Source organism: Oncorhynchus gorbuscha, linkage group LG13, assembly GCF_021184085.1.
Source record: "Oncorhynchus gorbuscha isolate QuinsamMale2020 ecotype Even-year linkage group LG13, OgorEven_v1.0, whole genome shotgun sequence".
Classification (NCBI taxonomy): domain Eukaryota; kingdom Metazoa; phylum Chordata; class Actinopteri; order Salmoniformes; family Salmonidae; genus Oncorhynchus; species Oncorhynchus gorbuscha.
Genome location: NC_060185.1, coordinates 5,373,197 through 5,393,079, shown reverse-complemented (window position 1 = coordinate 5,393,079; position 19,883 = coordinate 5,373,197). Strand labels below are relative to the sequence as shown.

General features: G+C 44.6%; 2 protein-coding genes across 2 annotated transcripts in view; both read left to right on the top strand.

Moving 5' to 3' along the window:
* The window catches only part of foxo1a (forkhead box O1 a), a 137,310-nt gene extending 130,909 nt beyond the window's left edge, over positions 1–6,401 (top strand). The window contains exons 3-4 of the mRNA XM_046293616.1: positions 2,044–2,329; positions 5,317–6,401. Of these exons, the coding sequence (XP_046149572.1) occupies positions 2,044–2,329; positions 5,317–6,341 (1,311 nt within the window). The 3' untranslated portion in view covers positions 6,342–6,401. The remainder of the gene's footprint in view (positions 1–2,043; positions 2,330–5,316) is intronic.
* An 8,283-nt stretch (positions 6,402–14,684) lies between these two features.
* Positions 14,685–19,655, top strand: LOC123993824 (prothoracicostatic peptide-like). The gene is made up of 4 exons (XM_046296293.1): positions 14,685–14,690; positions 16,313–16,831; positions 16,971–17,261; positions 18,066–19,655. Exons 1-4 carry the CDS (start codon positions 14,685–14,687, stop codon positions 18,282–18,284), a joined length of 1,035 nt encoding a protein of 344 aa, XP_046152249.1. The 3' UTR covers positions 18,285–19,655.
* The last annotated feature ends 228 nt before the right edge of the window (positions 19,656–19,883 follow it).

Genomic DNA, 19,883 nt, shown 5'->3' with positions numbered 1-19,883 from the left:
TCTATACAGTATCTATATCTATACAGTATCTATATCTATACAGTATCTATACAGTATCTATACTATCTATATCTATACCGTATCTATATCTATACAGTATCTATATAGTATCTATATCTATACAGTATCTATACAGTATCTATATCTATACAGTATCTATACAGTATCTATACAGTATCTATATCTATACCGTATCTATATCTATACAATATCTATACAGTATCTATATCTATACAGTATCTATACAGTATCTATATCTATACAGTATCTATATCTATACCGTATCTATATCTATACAGTATCTATACCGTATCTATATCTATACAGTATCTATACAGTATCTATATCTATACAGTATCTATACAGTTAAATACAAGTTAAACAATTTAAAGGCAATGCCACCAAATATTAATTGAGTGTAATGTAAACTTCTGACCCACTGGGAATGTGATGAAAGAAATAAAAGCTGAATTAAATCACTCTCTACTATTATTCTGACATTTCACATTCTTAAAATAAAGTGGTGATCCTAACTGACCTAAGACAGGGAATTTGTACTAGGATAAAATGTCAGGAATTGTGAATAACTGAGTTTAAATGTATTTGGCTAAGGTGTATGTAAACTTCCGACTTCAACTGTAGCTATATCCTTCATCTCTGTTATCCTCTCATCTCACTCCTCTTTCCCCTCTCTCTCCTCTCCTCTTTCCCCTCTCTCTCTCTTCTCCTCTCTCTCCTCTCCTCTTTCCCCTCTCTCTCTTCTCCTCTCTCTCCTCTCCTCTTTCCCCTCTCTCTCCTCTCCTCTTTCCCCTCTCTCTCTCTTCTCCTCTTTCCCCTCTCTCTCTCTTCTCCTCTCTCTCCTCTCTTTCCCCTCTCTCTCCTCTCCTCTATCTCCTCTCCTCTTTCCCCTCTCTCTTCTCCTCTCTCTCCTTTCCTATTTCCCCTCTTTCCCCTCTCTCTCTCTTCTCCTCTCTCTCCTCTCCTCTTTCCCTCTCTCTCTCTTCTCTCTCTCTCCTCTGCTCTTTCCCCTCTCTCTCTTCTCCTCTCCCTCTCTCCTCTCCTCTTTCCCCTCTCTCTCCTCTCCTCCTTCCCCTCTCTCTCCTCTCCTCTTTCCCCTCTCTCTCTCTTCTCCTCTCTCCCTATCCTCTCTCCTCTCTCTCCTCTCCTCTTTCCCCTCTCTCTCTCTTCTCCTCTCTCTCCTCTCTCCTCTCCTCGTTCCCCTCTCTCTCTCTTCTCCTTTCTCCCTCTCCTCTCTCCTCTCTCTCCTCTCCTCTTTCAACTCTCCTTTTTCCCCTCTCTCTCTCTTCTCCTCTCTCTCCCCTCTCTCCTCTCCTCTTTCCCCTCTCTCTCCTCTCCTCTATCTCCTCTCCTCTTTCCCCTCTCTCTTCTCCTCTCTCTCCTTTCCTCTTTCCCCTCTTTCCCCCCTCTCTCTCTTCTCCTCTCTCTCCTCTCCTCTTTCCCCTCTCTCTCTCTTCTCCTCTCTCTCCTCTGCTCTTTCCCCTCTCTCTCTTCTCCTCTCCCTCTCTCCTCTCCTCTTTCCCCTCTCTCTCCTCTCCTCCTTCCCCTCTCTCTCCTCTCCTCTTTCCCCTCTCTCTCTCTTCTCCTCTCTCCCTATCCTCTCTCCTCTCTCTCCTCTCCTCTTTCCCCTCTCTCTCTCTTCTCCTCTCTCTCCTCTCTCTCCTCTCCTCGTTCCCCTCTCTCTCTCTTCTCCTTTCTCCCTCTCCTCTCTCCTCTCTCTCCTCTCCTCTTTCAACTCTCCTTTTTCCCCTCTCTCTCTCTTCTCCTCTCTCTCCCCTCTCTCCTCTCCTCTTTCCCCTCTCTCTCCTCTCCATCTCTCCTCTCCTCTTTCCCCTCTCTCTCTCTTCTCTCTCTCTCCTCTCCTCTTTCCTCTCTCTCTCCTCTCCTCTTTCCCCTCACTCTCCTCTCCTCTTTCCCCTCTCTCTCCTCTCTCTCTTCTCCTCTTTCCCCTCTCTCTCCTCTCCTATCTCTCCTCACCTCACTCCTCTCCTCTCCTCTTCTCTCCTCTCTCTATCTCTCTTCTAGTTGTCTCTCCAGGGTGGTCCTGACGGGGGAGCAGACAGCCTCGGGGGAGGCACCTACTCCAAGTGGCCCGGCAGCCCCAACTCCCACAGCAACGATGACTTTGATGTATGGAGCGGTTTCCGGCCGCGCACCTCCTCCAACGCCAGCACGCTCAGCGGACGCCTCTCGCCCTTCACGCCCGAGGACGACCTCGGAGACGGGGACGTGCACATGGGCTACCCAGGATCCTCCGGGGCCAAGATGGCGAACACATTGCCCAGCCTGTCAGAGATGGCGAGTTCTCTAGGTCAGTAAACCAGATAGAAACTACATAAGGACATTTCCTCAAGAACATGTGCTTGCTAGTGTAGTGTAGTGTAGTGTAGTGTAGTGTAGTGCAGTATAGTGTAGTAGTAGTGTAGTGTTAGTGTAGTGTAGTGTTAGTGTTAGTGTAGTGTTAGTATGGTGTAGTGTTTGTGTAGTGTAGTGTAGTGTAGTGTAGTGTAGTGTAGTGTAGTGTAGTGTAGTGTTGTGTAGTGTTAGTATAGTGTAGTGTAGTGTTAGTGTAGTGTAGTGTAGTGTTAGTGTTAGTGTAGTGATAGTGTAGTGTTAGTGTAGTGTAGTGTAGTGTAGTGTTGTGTAGTGTAGTGTAGTGGTAGTGTTAGTGTAGTGGTAGTGTTAGTGTAGTGTAGTGGTAGTGTTAGTGTAGTATTAGTGTAGTGGTAGTGTTAGTGTAGGGTCATAGTGTAGGTTAGTGTTAGTGTAGTGTAGTGTTAGTGTAGTGTCATAGTGTAGTGTCGTAGTGTAGTGTCATAGTGTAGTGAGTCGCTCTGGATAAGAGCGTCTGCTAAATGACTTAAATGTAAATGTAGTGTTAGTGTAGTGTAGTGTCATAGTGTAGTGTAGTGTTAGTGTAGTGTAGTGTAGTGTTAGTGTAGTGTTAGTGGTAGTGTTAGTGTTAGTGTAGTGTTTAGTGTAGTGTAGTGTTAGTGTAGTGTAGTGTCATAGTGTAGTGTAGTGTAGTGTTAGTGTAGTGTAGTGTTAGTGTAGTGTAGTGTTAGTGTAGTGTAGTGTTAGTGTAGTGTTAGTATAGTGTAGTGTAGTGTTAGTGTAGTGTTAGTGTAGTGTAGTGTAGTGTTAGTGTTAGTGTAGTGTTTAGTGTAGTGTTCGTGTGGTGTGGTGTAGTGTAGTGTAGTGTTAGTGTTAGTGTAGTGTTTAGTGTAGTGTAGTGTTAGTGTAGTGTAGTGTCATAGTGTAGTGTAGTGTAGTGTTAGTGTAGTGTTAGTGTAGTGTAGTGTAGTGTAGTGTTAGTGTAGTGTAGTGTTAGTGTAGTGTAATGTTAGTGTAGTGTTGTGTAGTGTAGTGTAGTGTAGTGGTAGTGTAGTGTTAGTGTAGTGTTGTGTAGTGGTAGTGTAGTGTTAGTGTAGTGTTAGTGTAGTGGTAGTGTAGTGAAGTGTAGTGTAATGTTAGTGTAGTGTTGTGTAGTGTAGTGGTAGTGTAGTGTTAGTGTAGTGTAGTGTTAGTGTAGTGTAGTGTAGTGTAGTGTAGTGTTAGTGTAGTGTAGTGTTAGTATAGTGTAGTGTTAGTGTAGTGTTAGTGTAGTGTAGTGTTAGTGTAGTGTAGTGTTAGTGTTAGTGTAGTGTTAGTGTTAGTGTAGTGTTAGTGTAGTGTTAGTGTAGTGTAGTGTTAGTGTAGTTTAGTGTAGTGTTAGTGTAGTGTAGCGTAGTGTTAGTGTAGTGTAGTGTAGTGTTGGTGTAGTGTAGTGTAGTGTAGTGTAGTCTTAGGGTAGTGTAGTGTAGTGTAGTGTTAGTGTAGTGTAGTGTAGTGTTAGTGTAGTGTTAGTGTAGTGGTAGTGTAGTGTAGTGTAGTGTAGTGTTAGTGTAGTGTAGTGTTAGTGTAGTGTAGTGTAGTGTAGTGTTAGTATAGTGTAGTGTAGTGTTAGTGTAGTGTTAGTGTAGTGTAGTGTAGTGTTAGTATAGTGTAGTGTAGTGTAGTGTAGTGTTAGTGTAGTGTAGTGTAGTGTAGTGTAGTGTAGTGTTAGTGTAGTGTAGTGTAGTGTAGTGTTAGTATAGTGTAGTGTAGTGTTAGTATAGTGTAGTGTAGTGTAGTGTAGTGTAGTGTAGTGTAGTGTAGTGTAGTGTTAGTATAGTGTAGTGTTAGCACAGTGTAGTGTAGTGTAGTGTAGTGTAGTGTAGTGTAGTGTTAGTGTAGTGTAGTGTTAGTGTAGTGTAGTGTAGTGTAGTGTAGTGTAGTGTTGTGCTAGTGGTAGCCTGGAAATGTTTATGGCATGGTTTAGTTCAGTAGTGTAGTGTAGTGTCGTAGTGTTAGTGTAGTGTAGTGTAGTGTAGTGTAGTGTAGTGTAGTGTAGTGTAGTGTTAGTATAGTGTAGTGTTAGTGTAGTGTAGTGTAGTGTAGTGTTAGTGTAGTGTAGTGTAGAGTAGTGTAGTAGTGTTAGTGTAGTGTAGTGTAGTGTAGTGTTAGTGTAGTGTAGTGTCGTAGTGTTAGTGTAGTGTAGTGTAGTGTTAGTGTAGTGTAGTGTAGTGTAGTGTCGTAGTGTAATGTTAGTGTAGTGTAGTGTCGTAGTGTTAGTGTAGTGTAGTGTCGTAGTGTTAGTGTAGTGTAGTGTAGTGTCGTAATGTAATGTTAGTGTAGTGTAGTGTAATGTAGTGTAGTCTAGTGTAGTGAAAGTGTAGTGTAATGTTAGTGTAGTGTAGTGTAGTGTAGTGTAGTGTAGTGTAGTGTAGTGTAGTGTAGTGTCGTAGTGTTAGTGTAGTGTAGTGTCGTAGTGTTAGTGTAGTGTAGTGTAGTGTAGTGTAGTGTAGAGTAGTGTAGTGTAGTGTAGTGTCGTAGTGTAATGTTAGTGTAGTGTAGTGTTAGTGTAGTGTAGTGTAGTGTTAGTGTAGTGTAGTGTCGTAGTGTTAGTGTAGTGTAGTGTAGTGTAGTGTAGTGTCGTAGTGTAATGTAGTGTAGAGTAGTGTAGTGTAGTGTCGTAGTGTAATGTAGTGTAGTGTAGTGCCGTAGTGTAATGTTAGTGTAGTGTAGTGTAGTGTTAGTGTAGTGTAGTGTTAGTGTAGTTTAGTGTCGTAGTTTTAGTGTAGTGTAGTGTAGTGTAGTGTAGTGTAGTGTAGAGTAGTGTAGTGTAGTGTAGTGTCGTAGTGTAATGTAGTGTAGAGTAGTGTAGTGTAGTGTCGTAGTGTAATGTTAGTGTAACTGTTCGTGGGTCTGAGAAAGAACATGCTGAATATCTTTATCTCTTTATTCAATGTCCTCATTATTTTCTTCCGTGTTCCCTAGGCCACCACCACCACAGCTCAGAGAACGTTATGGAGAACCTTCTGGATAACCTGAACCTCCTCTCTCCCAAGAACACCCAGGTGGGAGGTGGAGGGGGTGTGGGGCAGGGGTCATCCCAGAACTCCCCTTCCCCCCTAATGCAGGCCAGCCCCGGGTCAGGGGTGGGCTACCCTTCCTACTCCTCTCCCTCCATGGTCCCCCAGCAGCAGCAGGACTACCGCAAGTGTCGGTTCAGCCAGGCAAGGATGAATGCTCTCTCCCCCATGTCCCCCAACCCCATGCAAACCCTGGGGGACATCAAGTCCAGCTTCAGCCCCTCGTCTCTGGGTCAATATAACTGTCCTGCTGGCCTCCTCAAGGAGCTCCTGACCTCAGACTCTGACCCCCGCGGGGACATGATGCCCTCGGTCGACACGGTGGTCTCTCAGTCTAGCGCAGGACGAAGCAGCGCACTACCTTCGTATAATGCCTCTCAGCACGGAGGAGGAGGAGGAGGAGGAAGGGGGGGGAGTCTACACCCCCACCCACACTCTCACCCTCACCCCCACGCCCTCCCTCATCCCCAAACTCACCCTCACCTCCACAACCAAACCCCACCCACTTCTGTCTCGTCCATGAACAGCTGCAACCTGATGTCTCTGAGCAGTTTGAGCCACAGCGGTGGAGGGGGTAACGGAACCCGCCTGGGGGTTAAGAACCCCATGCAGGTGCCCTACGGTCTCTCTACCCATGTTGGACCAGGGGGGATGCCCGGTGGGTTCTGCCCCATCAACACTAACGGATATGGGTGTCCCGGCCTGGGTCTACCCCCCGGCCCCCACCACCACCACCACCACCTGGAGAAACTGCCCAGCGATCTGGACGACATGTCCATTGAGAGGTTCGAGTGTGATATGGAATCCATCCTCCACGACACCCTGATGGACGGAGATCCGCTGGACTTCAACTTTGAACCCATGGTGACCTCGCAGGGGTTCACGACCCATGGGGTCAAGACGACCACGCATGGCTGGGTGTCGGGGTAGAGGACGGATGGACATGCACTCTCTAACACACACACACTCTCTTACACACACACACACACACACACACACACACACACACACACACACACACACACACACACACACACACACACACACACACACACACACACACACACACACACACACACACACACACACACACACTCTCTCTTACACACATACACGATGGAAGGACACACACACACACTCTCTCTAAACACACACACACTCTCTCTAACACACACACACTCTCTACACACACACACACACACACACACACACACACACACACACACACACACACACACACACACACACACACACACACACACACACACACACACACACACACACACACACACAACTGCTGGGTGTCTGGGTAGAGAACAGACAAACGATCGCACACACACACACACACACACACACACACACACACACACACACACACACACACACACACACACACACACACACACACACACACACACACACACACACACACACACACACACACACACACACACACACAGGATCCACTCTGACCATCTTTCCTTCCATCTGGTCCACCAGCTGACTTCCTCTTCATGTTGCTTTTTATTACAGGGTCATAAACACTTAAAGCATCTCAGAATCACCATGGAAACTAACTGGCAGAGCAACCCCCCCCCCCTCACCCTCCGTCCTACTAACGGTGCCCTAGTCAGTGACATGCATCATCTTCATCACCATCATCATTGTCATCATTATCATCTCCGTCGTCCTCGTCATCGTCATCACAGATATTATGGTCACTAAAGACTTCTCTCTGGTCGAATCAGTCAGACATACAGTCAGACGACACATACAGTCAGTCAGACACAGACAGACATACAGTCAGACAGACAGACAGACATACAGACAGTCAGACAGACAGGACTGTGACTCACCAACCATCCTCTACCAATAAGAACCTTTTAGTTCATGTAAAGAAGCCATCTTCTGATCTGCTTTAGATTAAAACTCTTTCTCCCTCTGATGTAGATTCTGGTCCAAGCAGACAGACAGACAGACAGACAGACAGACAGACAGACAGACAGACAGACAGACAGACAGACAGACAGACAGACAGACAGACAGACAGACAGACAGACAGACAGACAGACAGACAGACAGACAGACAGACAGACAGACAGACAGACAGACAGACAGACAGACAGACAGACAGACAGACAGACAGACAGACAGACAGACAGACAGACAGACAGACAGACAGACAGACAGACAGACAGACAGACAGACAGACAGACAGACAGACAGACAGACAGACAGACAGACAGACAGACAGACAGACAGACAGACAGACAGACAGACAGACAGACAGACAGACAGACAGACAGACAGACAGGACTGTTCCTGTCTCTTTCTCCCTCTGATGTAACGTATCTGTAAATACAAAGAAAGTGCCAGACCGTCGTTGGAGCCACACTGAAACGGGCTATCTCTCTGTGGTTGCAGGGGTAGTACAGCTGTGACTGTGTGCTATCTCTCTGTGGTTGCAGGGGTAGTACAGCTGTGACTGTGTGCTATCTCTCTGTGGTTGCAGGGGTAGTACAGCTGTGACTGTGTGCTATCTCTCTGTGGTTGCAGGGGTAGTACAGCTGTGACTGTGTGCTATCTCTCTGTGGTTGCAGGGGTAGTACAGCTGTGACTGTGTGCTATCTCTCTGTGGTTGCAGGGGTAGTACAGCTGTGACTGTGTGCTATCTCTCTGTGGTTGCTGTACAGCTGTGACTGTGTGCTATCTCTCTGTGGTTGCAGGGGTAGTACAGCTGTGACTGTGTGCTATCTCTCTGTGGTTGCAGGGGTAGTACAGCTGTGACTGTGTGCTATCTCTCTGTGGTTGCAGGGGTAGTACAGCTGTGACTGTGTGCTTTCTCTCTGTGGTTGCTACAGCTTGACTGTGTGCTTTCTCTCTGTGGTTGCAGGGGTAGTACAGCTGTGACTGTGTGCTATCTCTCTGTGGTTGCAGGGGTAGTACAGCTGTGACTGTGTGCTTTCTCTCTGTGGTTGCAGGGGTAGTACAGCTTTGACTGTGTGCTTTCTCTCTGTTCTGTTCAAGCGCCAACTAGTTCTCAGGTACAGCAAAGTACTTTGCTATCAGTACCCACGTAATGACATCATCATGCAGAACCTTGTTCTGACCGAAGCCTTGGATGACCAGCGTTCACTGAACATGCCATACACACACACACACACACACACACACACACACACACACACACACACACACACACACACACACACACACACACACACACACACACACACACACACACACACACACTAGAATTATTACTAGCTGAATAGACCAGCTGACTGTCCCATCAATGACCTGAGGCACCAAATGGAACCCTATTCCCTATATAGTGTACTACTTGCACCCTATTTCCTATATAGTGTACTATTTATACCAGGGCCCATTGGGCTCTATATAGTGTATTCCTTTAGACCAGGGCCCATAAGGCTCTATATTGTGTACTCCTTTAGACCAGGGCCCATAAGGCTCTATATAGTGTACTCCTTTAGACCAGGGCCCATAAGGCTCTATATAGTGTACTTCTTTAGACCAGGGCCCATAAGGCTCTATATAGTGTACTTCTTTAGACCAGGGCCCATAAGGCTCTATATAGTGTACTCCCTTAGACCAGGGCACATAAGGCTCTATATAGTGTACTCCTTTAGACCAGGGCCCATAAGGCTCTATATAGTGTACTTCTTTAGACCAGGGCCCATAAGGCTCTATATAGTGTACTCATTTAGACCAGGGCCCATAAGGCTCTATATAGTGTACTTCTTTAGACCAGGGCCCATAAGGCTCTATATAGTGTACTTCTTTAGACCAGGGCCCATAAGGCTCTATATAGTGTACTCCTTTAGACCAGGGCCCATAAGGCTCTATATAGTGTACTCCCTTAGACCAGGGCCCATAAGGCTCTATATAGTGTACTCCTTTAGACCAGGGCCATAAGGCTCTATATAGTGTACTCCTTTAGACCAGGGCCCATAAGGCTCTATATAGTGTACTTCTTTAGACCAGGGCCCATAAGGCTCTATATAGTGTACTCCCTTAGACCAGGGCACATAAGGCTCTATATAGTGTACTCCTTTAGACCAGGGCCCATAAGGCTCTATATAGTGTACTTCTTTAGACCAGGGCCCATAAGGCTCTATATAGTGTACTCATTTAGACCAGGGCCCATAAGGCTCTATATAGTGTACTTCTTTAGACCAGGGCCCATAAGGCTCTATATAGTGTACTCCTTTAGACCAGGGCCCATAAGGCTCTATATAGTGTACTCCTTTAGACCAGGGCCCATTGGGCTCTATATAGTGTACTCCTTTAGACCAGGGCCCATAAGGCTCTATATAGTGTACTCCTTTAGACCAGGGCCATAAGGCTCTATATAGTGTACTCCTTTAGACCAGGGCCATAAGGCTCTATATAGTGTACTCCTTTAGACCAGGGCCATAAGGCTCTATATAGTGTACTCCTTTAGACCAGGGCCATTTGGGCTCTGTATAGTGTACTCCTTTAGACCCTATATAGTGTACTCCTTTAAACCAGGGCCCATAAGGCTCTATATAGTGTACTCCTTTAGACCAGGGCCCATAAGGCTCTATATAGTGTACTACTTTAGACCAGGGCCCATAAGGCTCTATATAGTGTACTCCTTTAGACCAGGGCCCATTGGGCTCTATATAGTGTACTCCTTTAGACCAGGGCCCATAAGGCTCTATATAGTGTACTCCTTTAGACCAGGGCCCATTGGGCTCTATATAGTGTACTCCTTTAGACCAGGGCCCATAAGGCTCTATATAGTGTACTCCTTTAGACCAGGGCCATAAGGCTCTATATAGTGTACTCCTTTAGACCAGGGCCATAAGGCTCTATATAGTGTACTCCTTTAGACCAGGGCCATAAGGCTCTATATAGTGTACTCCTTTAGACCAGGGCCATAAGGCTCTATATAGTGTACTCCTTTAGACCAGGGCCCATTGGGCTCTATATAGTGTACTCCTTTAGACCAGGGCCATAAGGCTCTATATAGTGTACTCCTTTAGACCAGGGCCATAAGGCTCTATATAGTGTACTCCTTTAGACCAGGGCCATAAGGCTCATATAGTGTACTCCTTTAGACCAGGGCCATAAGGCTCTATATAGTGTACTCCTTTAGACCAGGGCCATAAGGCTCTATATAGTGTACTCCTTTAGACCAGGGCCATAAGGCTCTATATAGTGTACTCCTTTAGACCAGGGCCCATTGGGCTCTATATAGTGTACTCCTTTAGACCAGGGCCCATAAGGCTCTATATAGTGTACTCCTTTAGACCAGGGCCATAAGGCTCTATATAGTGTACTCCTTTAGACCAGGGCCATAAGGCTCTATATAGTGTACTCCTTTAGACCAGGGCCCATAAGGCTCTATATAAGGGCATGGGGTTCCATTTGGGACGCAACCTTAACCTGACATCAGTGTGCCTTTGTGTCTAAGAATGCACCGCTAAATGATTTGGACTGCATGAGAGAGAAGGTAGAGGGAAGATAGAGAAAAGGTAGAGGGAAGATAGAGAAAAGGTAGAGGGAAGATAGAGAGAAGGTAGAGGGAAGATAGAGATAAGATAGAAGATAGAGATAAGATAGAGGGAAGGGAAGATAGAGATAAGATAGAGGGAAGGGAAGATAGAGGGAAGGGAAGATAGAAGATAGAGGTAAGATAGAGGGAAGGGAAGATAGAGGTAAGATAGAGGGAAGGGAAGATAGAGGGAAGATAGAGGGAAGGGAAGATAAGATAGAGGGAAGATAGAGTGAAGGTAGAATATTCAGATAAGATAGAGGGAAGATAGAAGATAGAGGGAAGGGAAGATAAGATAGAGGGAAGGGAAGATAAGATAGAGGGAAGGGAAGATAAGATAGAGGGAAGGGAAGATAAAGATAGAGGGAAGGGAAGATAAGATAGAGGGAAGGGAAGATAAAGATAGAGGGAAGGGAAGATAAGATAGAGGTAAGATAGAGGGAAGGGAAGATAAGATAGAGGGAAGGTAGAGGGAAGATAAGATAGAGGGAAGGGAAGATAAGATAGAAGGAAGGGAAGATAGAGGGAAGATAGAGAGAAGACAGAAGATTCAGATAAGATAGAGGGAAGGGAAGATAAGATAGAAGGAAGGGAAGATAGATTATATAGATAAGATAGAGGGAAGGTAGAGGGAAGATAGAGGAACGATAGATGTAATGTGATATTTGATGGTGAGAGGAAGGGGGTTGGTTGAAAGTTATGAACTGCACATCCAGCTTGCACAAACCTGGTTGGACTGACAAACCTGGTTGGACTGACAAACCTGGTAGGACTGACAAACCTGGTTGGAATGACAATCCTGGTTGGAATGACAAACCTGGTTGGACTGACAAACCTGGTTGGAATGACAAACCTGGTTGGACTGACAAACCTGGTTGGAATGACAAACCTGGTTCGAATGATGTCATCTCAACCATCGTTGCCCTCAGGCAGTGTGTGCTGTTGAGTGCTTAGGACTCTCTACCTAGGGATTCCTGGACTTTGTTACATCCAAACACCTTTTCTTGTAGCCCTGATATGTTCCCGTTGCCTGGTTCATTGCACAGTATGTCCGGTCATTAGATGTGGTCTATGTCATCGTGTAGTCGTGTGTCATTAGATGTGGACTATGTCATCGTGTCATCGTGTAGTCGTGTGTCATTAGATGTGGACTATGTCATCGTGTAGTCGTGTATCATGTCATTAGATGTGGACTATGTCATCGCGGAGTCAATACGGTATCATGTCATTAGATGTGGACTATGTCATCGTGTAGTCGTGTATCATGTCATTAGATGTGGACTATGTCATCGCGGAGTCAATACGGTATCATGTCATTAGATGTGGACTATGTCATCGTGTAGTCGTGTGTCATTAGATGTGGACTATGTCATCGTGTAGTCGTGTATCATGTCATTAGATGTGGACTATGTCATCGCGGAGTCAATACGGTATCATGTCATTAGATGTGGACTATGTCATCGTGTAGTCGTGTGTCATTAGATGTGGACTATGTCATCGCGTAGTCAATACGGTATCATGTCATTAGATGTGGACTATGTCATCGCGTAGTCGTGTGTCATTAGATGTGGACTATGTCATCGCGTAGTCAATACGGTATCATGTCATTAGATGTGGACTATGTCATCGCGTAGTCGTGTGTCATTAGATGTGGACTATGTCATCGTGTAGTCGTGTGTCATTAGATGTGGACTATGTCATCGCGTAGTCAATACGGTATCATGTCATTAGATGTGGACTATGTCATCGCGGAGTCAATACGGTATCATGTCATTATGTGGACTATGTCATTGTGTAGTCGTGTATCATGTCATTAGATGTGGACTATGTCATCCGAGTTGAATCATGTCATTAGATGTGGACTATGTCATCGTGTAGTCGTGTATCATGTCATTAGATGTGGACTATGTCATCGTGTAGTCGTGTATCATGTCATTAGATGTGGACTATGTCATCGTGTAGTCGTGTATCATGTCATTAGATGTGGACTATGTCATCGTGTAGTCGTGTATCATGTGACCTGTACAGTACCGAGTTGAATTGTAAATCAGGAGAAATAACGTGTTGTGAATCAGAAAAAGAAAACTGGACGTGAGGTTTTGTCTGAATTTTCACACTATTACCTATATAGTGCACTACTTTTTACCCCCCCCTGTAAACTAGTGCACTACTTTTGACCCCTCCCCCTGTAAACTAGTGCACTACTTTTGACCCCTCCTCCCCCTGTAAACTAGTGCACTACTTTTGACCCCTCCCCTGTAAACTAGTGCACTACTTTTGACCCCTCCCCTGTAAACTAGTGCACTACTTTTGACCCCTCCCCTGTCAACTAGTGCACTACTTTTGACCCCTCCCCTGTAAACTAGTGCTCTACTTTTGACCCCTCCCCCTGTAAACTAGTGCACTACTTTTGACCCCCACCCTGTAAACTAGTGCACTACTTTTGACCCCCCCTGTAAACTAGTGCACTACTTTTGACCTCCCCCTGTAAACTAGTGCACTACTTTTGACCCCTCCCCTGTAAACTAGTGCACTACTTTTGACCCCTCCCCCTGTAAACTAGTGCACTACTTTTGACCCCTCCCCTGTCAACTAGTGCTCTACTTTTGACCCCTCCCCTGTCAACTAGTGCACTACTTTTGACCCCTCCCCCTGTAAACTAGTGCACTACTTTTAACCCCTCCCCCTGTAAACTAGTGCACTACTTTTGACCCCTCCCCTGTAAACTAGTGCACTACTTTTAACCCCTCCCCTGTAAACTAGTGCACTACTTTTGACCCCTCCCCTGTAAACTAGTGCACTACTTTTAACCCCTCCCCCTGTAAACTCGTGCACTACTTTTGACCCCTCCCCTGTAAACTCGTGCACTACTTTTGACCCCTCCCCTGTAAACTCGTGCACTACTTTTGACCCCTCCCCTGTAAACTCGTGCACTACTTTTGACCCCTCCCCTGTAAACTCGTGCACTACTTTTGACCCCTCCCCTCCCCTGTAAACTCGTGCACTACTTTTGACCCCTCCCCCTGTAAACCCGTGCACTACTTTTGACCCCTCCCCTTGTAAACTAGTGCACTATATAAGGAAAAGGGTTTTCATTTAGGATGCAGTTATAGTTTCACTTTAAACTCAAAGTGGGATGGAAATTGATCGTCTCTTCTCTCTCATTAGGGTGCTTCTCATTCAAACTGTCCACAGACAATGTTGTGTCGTTAGTTTTAATTATATTTCTTAATGTAAATAAATTCAATATATATAAATACAGTATATATACAGAACCAGTCAAAGGTTTGAACACACCTACTTTGTATTTATTTGTACTATTTTCTACATTGTAGAATAATAGTGAAGACATCAACACTACGAAATAACACATATGGAGTCATGTAGTAACCAAAAAAGTGTTAAACAAATAAAAATATATTTTATATTTGAGATTCTTCAAAGTAGCCACCCTTCGCCTTGATCACAGCTTTGCACACTCTTGGCATTCTCTCAACCAGACATCATGAGGTAGTCACCTGGAATGCATTTCAATTAACAGGTGTGACACATTAAAAGTTCATTTGTGGAATTTATTTCCTTCTTAATGCACTTGAGCCAATCAGTTGTGTTGTGACAAGGTAGGGGTGGTATACAGAATATAACCCTATTTGGTAAAATACCAAGTCCATATTATGGCAAGAACAGCTCAAATAAGCAAAGAGAAATGACAACCACCATTACTTTAAGACATGAAGGTCAGTCAATACGAAACATTTATTCAAATGCAGTCGCAAAAACCATCAAGTGCTATGATGAAACTGTCTCTTATGAGGAATGTCACAGGAAAGGAAGACCCAGAGTTACCTCTGCTGCAGAGGATAAGTTCACTAGAGTTTCCAGCCTCAGAAATTGAAGCCCAAATAAATGCTTCACAGAGATCAAGTAACAGACACATCTCAACATCAACTGTTCAGAGGAGACCGACCGCGTGAATCAGGCCTTCATGGTCAAATTGCTGCAAAGAAACCACTACTAAAGGACACCAATAAGAAGAGACTTGCTTGGGCCAAGAAACACGAGCAATGGACATTAGACTGGTGGAAATCTGTCCTTTGGTCTGATGAGTCCAAATTTGAGATTTTTGGTTCCAAACCGCCGTGCCTTTGTGAGAGGCAGAGTAGGTGAACGGATGATCTCTGCATGTGTGGTTCCCACCGTGAAGCATGGAGGAGGAGGTGTGATGGTGCTTTGCTGTCTGTGATTTATTTAGAATTCAAAGCACACTTAACCAGCATGGCTACCAAATCAAATCCAATTTTATTGGTCAGATACACATGTTTAGCAGATGTTATTGTGAGTGTAGCGAAATGCTTGTGCTTCTAGTTCCGACAGTGCAGTAATATCTAACAAGTAATCTAACAATTCCACAACAACTACCTTATACACACAAATCTAAAGGGATGGAATAAAAATATATGGATAAGCGCATCCACCACAGCATTCTGCAGCGATACACCATCCCATCTTGTTTGGGCTTAGTGGGACTATCATTTGTTTTTAAACAGGACAATGACCCAACACTCCAGGCTGTGTAAGGACTATTTGACCAAGAAGGAGAGTGATGGAGTGCTGCATCAGATGACTTGGCCTCCACAGTTACCCAACCTCAACCCAATTGAGATGGTTTGGGATGAGTTGGACCGCAGAGTGAAGGAAAAGCAGCCAACAAGTGCTCAGCATATGTGGGAACTCCTTCAAGACTGTTGTAAAATCATTCCAGGTGAAGCTGGTTGAGAGAATGCCAAGAGTGTGCAAAGCTGTCATCAAGGCAAAGGGTGGCTACTTCGAATATAAAATATATTTGTTTAACACTTTTTTGGTTACTACATGATTCCATATGTGTTATTTCATAGAAAATAGTAAAAAATAAAGAAAAACCCTAGAATGAGTAGGTGTGTCCAAACTTTTGACTGGTTCTGTATATGCACACACACACACACACACACACACACACACACACACACACACACACACACACACACACACACACACACACACACACACACACACACACACACACACACACACACACACACACACACACACAGTTTGTTGAGTTTGTTGTTTCTGTGTTCTTTGGTTTGTTCGCTCAGACAGAAGCCTCAGTAACTACCATAAGGCCTGGGCCTGGAGTAACTACCATAAGGCCTGGGCCTGGAGTAACTACCATAAGGCCTGGGCCTGGAGTAACTACCATAAGGCCTGGGCCTGGAGTAACTACCATAAGGCCTGGAGTAACTACCATAAGGCCTGGAGTAACTACCATAAGGCCTGGGCCTGGACTAACTACCATAAGGCCTGGAGTAACTAACATAAGGCCTGGAGTAACTACCATAAGGCCTGGGCCTGGAGTAACTACCATAAGGCCTGGAGTAACTACCATAAGGCCTGGAGTAACTACCATAAGGCCTGGAGTAACTACCATAAGGCCTGGGCCTGGACTAACTACCATAAGGCCTGGAGTAACTACCATAAGGCCTGGAGTAACTACCATAAGGCCTGGAGTAACTACCATAAGGCCTGGGCCTGGAGTAACTACCATAAGGCCTGGAGTAACTACCATAAGGCCTGGGCCTGGAGTAACTACCATAAGGTCTGGGCCTGGAGTAACTACCATAAGGCCTGGTCCTGGAGTAACTACCATAAGGCCTGGAGTAACTACCATAAGGCCTGGAGTAACTACCATAAGGCCTGGAGTAACTACCATAAGGCCTGGACTAACTACCATAAGGCCTGGAGTAACTACCATAAGGCCTGGACTAACTACCATAAGGCCTGGAGTAACTACCATAAGGCCTGGAGTAACTACCATAAGGCCTGGAGTAACTACCATAAGGTCTGGGCCTGGAGTAACTACCATAAGGCCTGGAGTAACTACCATAAGGCCTGGGCCTGGAGTAACTACCATAAGGCCTGGAGTAACTACCATAAGGCCTGGGCCTGGAGTAACTACCATAAGGCCTGGAGGCCATAAGGCCTGGAGTAACTACCATAAGGCCTGGAGTAACTACCATAAGGCCTGGACTAACTACCATAAGGCCTGGAGTAACTACCATAAGGCCTGGACTAACTACCATAAGGCCTGGAGTAACTACCATAAGGCCTGGAGTAACTACCATAAGGCCTGGAGTAACTACCATAAGGTCTGGGCCTGGAGTAACTACCATAAGGCCTGGAGTAACTACCATAAGGCCTGGGCCTGGAGTAACTACCATAAGGCCTGGAGTAACTACCATAAGGCCTGGGCCTGGAGTAACTACCATAAGGTCTGGAGTAACTACCATAAGGCCTGGAGTAACTACCATAAGGCCTGGAGTAACTACCATAAGGCCTGGACTAACTACCATAAGGCCTGGAGTAACTACCATAAGGCCTGGACTAACTACCATAAGGCCTGGAGTAACTACCATAAGGCCTGGAGTAACTACCATAAGGCCTGGACTAACTACCATAAGGCCTGGAGTAACTACCATAAGGCCTGGAGTAACTACCATAAGGCCTGGAGTAACTACCATAAGGCCTGGAGTAACTACCATAAGGCCTGGAGTAACTACCATAAGGCCTGGAGTAACTACCATAAGGCCTGGAGTAACTACCATAAGGCCTGGAGTAACTACCATAAGGCCTGGAGTAACTACCATAAGGCCTGGAGTAACTACCATAAGGCCTGGACTAACTACCATAAGGCCTGGAGTAACTACCATAAGGCCTGGAGTAACTACCATAAGGCCTGGAGTAACTACCATAAGGCCTGGAGTAACTACCATAAGGCCTGGAGTAACTACCATAAGGCCTGGAGTAACTACCATAAGGCCTGGGCCTGGAGTAACTACCATAAGGCCTGGAGTAACTACCATAAGGCCTGGAGTAACTACCATAAGGCCTGGACTAACTACCATAAGGCCTGGAGTAACTACCATAAGGCCTGGAGTAACTACCATAAGGCCTGGACTAACTACCATAAGGCCTGGAGTAACTACCATAAGGCCTGGAGTAACTACCATAAGGCCTGGAGTAACTACCATAAGGCCTGGAGTAACTACCATAAGGCCTGGAGTAACTACCATAAGGCCTGGATTCAATGTGAGCTGATCAGTGTGATCACCATCTCAGTCCCTCGTCTTGCTCATCCAGACCTGGTCAATATCTCAGCTTTGTTACAAACGACATCGCAGGATATGTCATGTGTTGCTTTTTCAACGTGTCAATACAAAACCGAGGATTATCTGTCAAAGCACATCAGTGACTACAATTGTGATTTTTGTTTTGTTCTTCGTTGTCTCGGTTAAGGATATCTGCAACGTTTGTCTCTGTTTGATTAGCTCAGTTAGAAGTTTGACACTTGAAGACAGCTGATTGGTTATCGGTTGAGAGTAAAGAGCATTGGACATGTGGTAGTGGAGTCGAGTGGGTATTTGTTGGTTCGAAACGGAAACTGATATTCAAGCTATTAAATATTAATGTTTATTGTCATGATATACCATAGAACCACACAGAGAGGTAGAGTTAGAGATGCCAGAGAGATGCCAGAAAGAAGTTGAGAATGGGACTGACATTTGCGTTTCCCAAACGGCAGCCTATTCCCTATGTAATGCACTACGTTTGACCAGAGCCCTAGAGGTAGTGAACTATATAGGGAATAGAGTGCCATTTGAGAAGTAAACATGCAGAGGGTGCGTCACAGAAGCTGCTGGAAGGCGTTAGTGCAAGACGTTGTTGCCTTTACGTTGCCAATACGGTGCCTATAGATTGCAAAAAGTTGCCTAGAAGCTGCCTATACGTTGCCTATACGTTGAATATAAGCTGCCTATATGTTTCCTATGCGCTAACTCTAAGTTGCCTATACGTTGACTATACGTTGACTATACGTTGCCTATACGTTGCATATACGTTGCCTATACGTTGCCTATGCGTTGCCTATACGTTGACTATACGTTGACTATAAGCTGCCCACCCAAACATGCCATATACAACAGCCAGGTTCTGCCTTTTGAAGTTGAGATAATATATTTATCAGTTATTTCAAGTGATGTGTACATAGTTATATTGATATATAGTTATATTGATATATTGATATATAGTTATATTGATATGTTGTGTTATGTCTGATGTCAAAAGATTTGTCAATGTCAAAGAATTAGATCGAAAACGTATCACAATTGTGATCTTTACTTTACTAAGAACTGTAAATAATTTATTTTAATGAAAATATTTCTGATGATCCAACACAATAATTCAACCTCAATGATTCAACCCAATGATTCAACTCTATGATTCAACCTAATGATTCAACTCTATGATTCAACCTAATGATTCAACTCTATGATTCAACCTAATGATTCAACCCAATGATTCAACCCAATGATTCAACCTAATGATTCAACTCTATGATTCAACCTAATGATTCAACCTAATGATCCAACCCAATGATCCCAACCCAATGATTCAACCCGAATGATTCAACTTAATGATTCAACCTAATGATCCAATCTATGCATTTTGTCCCTTGATTTTGATTTGTGTTGCTATTCTATAATTTTTATTTTTAACACTTTATTTGGCCCGAAGACAGACGTGTTTTATTGTATCATAGAGCTGTGAAATATTATGGTATATTGTTATGTTGTTGTCAGAATGATTGTATGTTTTAATCAGTTATATGAGAAAAAAAATGAAGAAGTATATTTAGAAAATAGATGATATTGCCAAGCTGTTTGTTAACTGACCCTGTTATTCTTGTATTTAGCTGCGGTTTGTAGGAAAGCTTAAAATATTAAGTGGAAATATATGATATATCTATAAACCTCTTGTGAGAAAAAAATAAATAATACACTTTCTGGGACAATCCCTACTTAGATGGTGGATTTTGGACCAATTTATATAATTTA